The sequence below is a fragment of the Rhinoraja longicauda genome, unplaced genomic scaffold (genome assembly GCF_053455715.1).
Source record: "Rhinoraja longicauda isolate Sanriku21f unplaced genomic scaffold, sRhiLon1.1 Scf000909, whole genome shotgun sequence".
NCBI classification, from domain to species: Eukaryota; Metazoa; Chordata; class Chondrichthyes; order Rajiformes; family Arhynchobatidae; genus Rhinoraja; species Rhinoraja longicauda.
In genome coordinates, this window is record NW_027602125.1 from 42,827 (window position 1) to 48,826 (window position 6,000).

Here is a 6,000-nt window from a genome sequence, read left to right on the forward strand (position 1 = left end):
GGTCCTTGGATGGAGTTGAGGGGGGAGGTAAAGGAACAGGTGTTGCATCTCCTGCGGTTGCAGGGGAACGTGCCCAGGGATGGAGTGGTTTGGGTAGGAAAGGACGAATGGACCAGGGAGTTACGGAGGGAACGGTCTCTGCGGAACGCAGAAAGGGGAGGGGATGGGAAGATGTGGCCAGTGGTGAGGTCCCGTTGGAGGTGACCGAAATGTTGGAGGATGATTTGTTGGATACGCTGGCTGTTGGGGTGGAAGGTGAGAACGAGGGGGATTCTGCCCTTGTTACGAATGGGGGGAGGGGGAGCAAGAGCGGAGCTGCGGGATGTAGAAGAGGCCCTAGTGAGAGCCTCATCTATAATGGAAGAGGGGAAGCCCCGTTTCCTGAAGAATGAGGACATCTCTGATGCCCTAGTGTGAAACACCTCATCCCGGGGGCAGATGCAGTGTAAATGGAGGAATTGGTGTATATAGTTTTATAGTTGTAGATTAGTGAATGCTTTCTCAAATTTAACGATATGGTAGGCAAAGATATGAACATCAGTTTTAATACCTTTACCACACCCATTGTCATCCTTTCTATCGCCACCAGGATTAATCTATTTATTCAGCCAAAACAATCAGAAAACTTGTTTTTTTTTGTGTAATAATATTTTATTTAATTTTCCTCAAATCTGGTTAAAACGGGGAAACGCAGGATAGTGGATTACTGTGACATCCAGACAATGTGGAGTTGATTGGTAATACTGGAAAAGATCATAGTTATTAAGAAAAAGCTAGCCGAAACTGAGATCTTGAGAGGTAACCTAGTAGATTATTAGCATGATGTTTACAAGGTTTCTACCAATGTGGGAAATGAAAGCAAGAAAATATGGGAACAAAATTATTATTGAATGGATGAAAAGGGCAGAAAAACCTTGCATGGCTCAATGTATATTTATTGTCACACATGCAATTCAACATGGCACAGTGAAATTCATTTTGTGTACAACGCTGGTGCCATTTCATGAAGTTCACAGTCCTGGCCTGGCCAAGGCTGGCCGTGGTGTCCTCGACCGCTGTAGGCAGCATGCTGTCCATGTGCCCCGTCCCATCCCCTCCCCTTCCTGCATTCACTAATCTACAACTATAAAACTATACACCAATTCCTCCATTTACACTGCATCTGCCCCCGGGATGAGGTGTTTCACACTAGGGCATCAGAGATGTCCTCATTCTTCAGGAAACGGGGCTTCCCCTCTTCCATTGTAGATGAGGCACTCACTAGGACCTCTTCTATATCCCGCAGCTCAGCTTTTGCTCCCCCTCCCCCCATTCGTAACAAGGACAGAATCCCCCTCGTTCTCACCTTCCACCCCATCAGCCAGCGTATCCAACAAATCATCCTCCAACATTTCGGTCACCTCCAACGGGACCCCACCACTGGCCATATCTTCCCATCTCCTCCCCTTTCTGCGTTCCGCAGAGACCGTTCCCTCCGTAACTCCCTGGTTCACTCGTCCCTTCCTACCCAAACCACCCCATCCTCGGGCACTTTCCGCTGCAACCGCAGGAGATGCAACACCTGTTCCTTTACCTCCCCCCTCAACTTCATCCAAGGACCCAAACAGTCTTTCCAGATGAGACAGAGGTTCACCTACACCGCCTCCAATCTCATCTATTATATCCGCTGCTCTAGATGTCAACTTCTTTACATCGGCGAAACCAAACACAGGCTCGGCGATCGTTTCGCTCAACACCTTCGCTCAGTCCGCCTTAACCAACCTGATCTCCTGGCGGCTGAGCACTTCAACTCCCTCTCTCACTCCCAGTCTGACCTTTCTGTCATGGGCCTCCTCCAATGCCATAGTGAGGCCCACCGGAAATTAGAGCAACAGCACCTCATATTTCACTTGGGCAGCTTGCAGCCCAACGGTACGAACATTGACTTCTTCAACTTTAGATAGTTCCTCTGTCCCTCTCTTTCTCCCCCCCCCCCCCCCCCCTTCCCAGTTCTCCCTCTATCTTCCTGTCTCCACCTATATCCTTCCTTTGTCCAGCCCCCCTGACATCAGTCTGAAGAAGGGTTTTGACCCGAAATGTCACCCATTCTCTCCTGAGATGCTGCCTGACCTGCTGAGTTACTCCAACATTTTGTGAATAAATACCTTCGATTTGTACCGGCATCTGCAGTTATCTTCTTACACCAGGCTGCTGCATGTAGTTGCAATTTCCCTATGTCCCTAATGAGCAGCCACATTAATGACAAAGGGAAAATGTAAAAGATGATGGGAAAATGGGTGTGTTGTAGAATAAATGTTTCATCAACCAAAAAATTAACTGGTCAAGTTAACTGCCTCCTAATTAATACCTTGGAAAGGTGTTGTATTAATGTATTAAATAGAATATACTAAAATAGGTTATAAATCCATGTTCATTTAAAATACCTTTGCTTTCCAGATCATCGATATTAAAATGGAAGATAAGGGTTCAGGAGACGGGCCTCATCAGAAGAACCATTACCATTTTGCTATGGACGGCAAATCTTTCTCTGTTGTCATTGAGCATTTTCAGGATCTACTTTCAAAAGTAAGTCTTTGAGAAAAGATGTCTTCAGGGTAAATGTAACTGGGGATAACATTAGCCTTATGCACCTAAATAAAGTATTGTTAATTGCAGTTATTACTACGTGGCACAGTATTTGCTCGCATGGCTCCTAATCAAAAGACACAGCTGGTGGAAGCGTTTCAGAACATAGAGTAAGTAACGCACTCATTTTCACATTGCAAAGGGCGGCGTGGTGACGCAGTAGTAGAGTTGCTGTCTTACAAAGCTTACAGCTCCAGAGACCCGGGTTCAATCCCAACTACAGGTTCTTGTCTGTACGGAGTTTGTACGTTCTCCCTGTGACTGCGTGAGTTTCCACCCACACTCCATAGGCATACAGGTTTGTAGGGTACGTGGCTTGGTGTAGATGTAAATTATCCCTAGGGTAAATGTAAAAATTGTCCTTGGTGGGTATAGGATAGTGTCATTGTGCGGGGATCGCTGGTCGGCGCGGACTCGGTGGGACAAAGGGCTTGTTTCCACACTGCATCTCTAAACTAAACTAAAACTCAACATACAGGGATCATGTTTTACTAGATCACTATTCCTTTACCATAAATACATTAAGCCTATAGCATTATTGTCTGTAGATCCTTTGGAATTAAATTATTTTTCAATCTAAAGTCTTCTGTATATCTATTTATTTCTCCCTGGTTATGTATACAAATGTAAAACTTAACTAGGATTTCCTCGATGAACCATCAGTTTTAGACATCTTGTCTTCTTTACCTATTAAAATAATGTAAATCCCATCAATAGTCCATTACCCAATTGGAAAAGGTTATTAACTACTTTAAAGTATTTGTTTAGAGATACAGTGCGGAAACAGGCCCTTTTGGCCCACCTGGGTCCCGCCGACCAGCGATCCCCAGCGCCGACCAGCGATCCCCGCACATTAACACCATCCTATACCCACCAGGGACAATTTTTACATTTATCAAACCAATTAACCTACAAACCTGCACGTCTTTGGAGTGTGGGAGGAAACCGAAGATCTCAGAGAGAACTCACGCAGGTCACGGGGAGAACGTACAAACTCCGTACAGACAGCACCTGTAGTTGGGATCGAACCCGGGTCTCCGGCGCTGCATTCACTGTAAGGCAGCAACTCTACTTCTGCGCCACCGTGCCGCCCCATTTGTTTTGTGTGATCCATATATTTTCAATGCTTCATAAGCAAAATGCATATTTTTTAAACACGGAGTGTTGACCTTTCTTGTCTGACTTGATGCCAACAGCTACTATGTGGGCATGTGTGGAGATGGTGCCAATGACTGTGGGGTAAGTGTCTTCAACAGGCTTGGCATTATCACTATTTCTACCTGCGTTTGCGGCAATGTCTTACAATGCTTATGTATGATCTCCAGGCCCTCAAACAAGCCCACGCTGGAATCTCACTGTCAGAACTGGAAGCTTCTGCAGCATCTCCATTCACATCAAAGTTTTCAAATATTACCTGTGTCCCAAATCTCATCAGGTAATTTCTGTGGTCAAAAGAGTTCCCTGGATTTCCTCCTAGACTGCAATGTTGGTCTTTTTGGTTGAGTTGAGTTTTGTTTGCTCACTGCACTACACGTGTCAAGGTTTCTGGGGAGAAGGCAGGAGAATGGGGTTTGGAGGGAGAGATCAATCAGGCATGATTGAATGGCGGACTAGACTTGATGGGCAAAATGTCCAAATTCTACCATCACTTATGACTGCTAAAGTCAAGTAGGTTTTCTACTTCTACTTTCTACTCCACCTTTTAGGAGTTTAAAGGAGATGTGCGGGGCGTTTTTCTAGATAAGCACATGGATATGCAGGGAATGGAGCGATATGGATCACGTGCAGGCAGAGATTAGTTTATCTTGGCATTATGTTTAGCATGGGCATTGTGGGCCGAAGGGCCTGCTCCTGTGCTGTACCGTTCTGTGTCCCCACCATCACCCCTGATCTTTAGATATGAAATAAATCAAGCCATCTCGTAATAAGTTAGGAAAATGGCATTTAAGGTCGTCAATTCAATGTTATTGAAAAAACAAATAGTCTATTCTCGCTCCCTTTTCTTATGTTTGCCTACAGACCATTGCTGGTTTGGCCAGCAGGCCTGTTTTCATGAAGGACTATCAGTGAACGAGTTATCTTGTGTAATCTAGTAGTTTCACGGTCATGGTGAATGGGAATATGTTTTTATTATAGATTTATTTTAAATCCCCAGTTTCCAGGATAGGATTTAAGTTCAAGCTTCCAGCTTGCTTGCCTCAGAACATAAGCAATATGTAAACATTTGGCTACGACTTTACAGACTTAACAGCTCTACTGCATTCAGTAATTTTGGAGTATGACTATTGTGCTATTTCTGTTTCAGGGAGCACTTTTAGGTGCCGCTGTTCCCATTTACACCTCCATTAGCTTGTGTTTTGTTTCTTTCTTGAGCGCATCATTTATTTTAGTTTGCTCCGCTATCCTTGACATTTAATCTCACCACCCTACGACAAACCTTAATTTTTGTCCCTTCATTTATGCTTCCTGTCGCAACACCTCCTTGTGTTGTCTGCCACTAAACATGCATATCACGCGTGCTGGGGAAAGGCCAGAGACCTTGAAATGTTAACACTGGTTTTCTGTGCAAATTTGCTGCCTGACTAGCCAAGTATTTGCAACATATACAGTATTTAATGTTGACAATTTGCTTTTTCTGCTGGCTGTATTTAGATGAACATAACACTTTATTTTATGTCGACCAGGGAAGGCCGTGCAGCTTTGATGACATCTTTCTGTGTGTTTAAGTTTATGGCCTTGTACAGTATAATTCAATATCTCAGCGTAACCTTACTCTATTCCGTAAGTATTGATTTTAGATTAAGCTGACATTGTTAAATGTAACAGTTTGTCTGGAGTTAATTTTCACCTCAGATTGCTTATCTGCCCTCTCTACCTCAAACAGGAGCTGAGTAATCTTGGAGATTTGCAGTTCCTTTTCATTGACCTGGCCATCATTCTGGTCATTGTGTTTACCAGTGAGTATGATCAAACTGCTGAACATGCTAGATTTATCAAATTACAGTGCTTAATGATTCTTTCAATAGATGACATAGTAAATGATTTTGTCAGTACTTGGAGGTTTATTAATTATTTTGATGGATATATTATCCCCCAGCTTTGTTTTTATTGAGTGATAAAGCAAGTACAAATATTAGTACGGGTGTCAGGGATTGTGGGGAGAAGGCAGGAGAATGGGGTTGAGAGGGAGAGATAGACCAGCCATGATTGAATGGCGGGGTAGACTTGATGGGCCGAGTGGCCTAATTCCACTCCTGTCACTTATGATCTCGTGACAAATAAATTGTGTCTTGATAAAATGAGAGCGTGAAATTAGATATCTGCCAACAGTTCATACTATCGTGGCTCAGTGTAGGATCTTTCCAAAGGTTGTGA

The 6,000-nt window shown here is 43.9% G+C and overlaps 1 protein-coding gene across 1 annotated transcript in view; it reads left to right on the top strand.

Moving 5' to 3' along the window:
- LOC144591362 (polyamine-transporting ATPase 13A3-like) overlaps positions 1 to 5,659 on the top strand; it is a gene marked incomplete at its 3' end in the record, with an annotated part of 44,932 nt that extends 39,273 nt beyond the window's left edge. Inside the window, exons 22-27 of the mRNA XM_078395582.1 lie at positions 2,437 to 2,565; positions 2,656 to 2,735; positions 3,822 to 3,864; positions 3,951 to 4,060; positions 5,310 to 5,406; positions 5,510 to 5,659. Of these exons, the coding sequence (XP_078251708.1) occupies positions 2,437 to 2,565; positions 2,656 to 2,735; positions 3,822 to 3,864; positions 3,951 to 4,060; positions 5,310 to 5,406; positions 5,510 to 5,659 (609 nt within the window). The remainder of the gene's footprint in view (positions 1 to 2,436; positions 2,566 to 2,655; positions 2,736 to 3,821; positions 3,865 to 3,950; positions 4,061 to 5,309; positions 5,407 to 5,509) is intronic.
- Between the last annotated feature and the right edge of the window lie 341 nt (positions 5,660 to 6,000).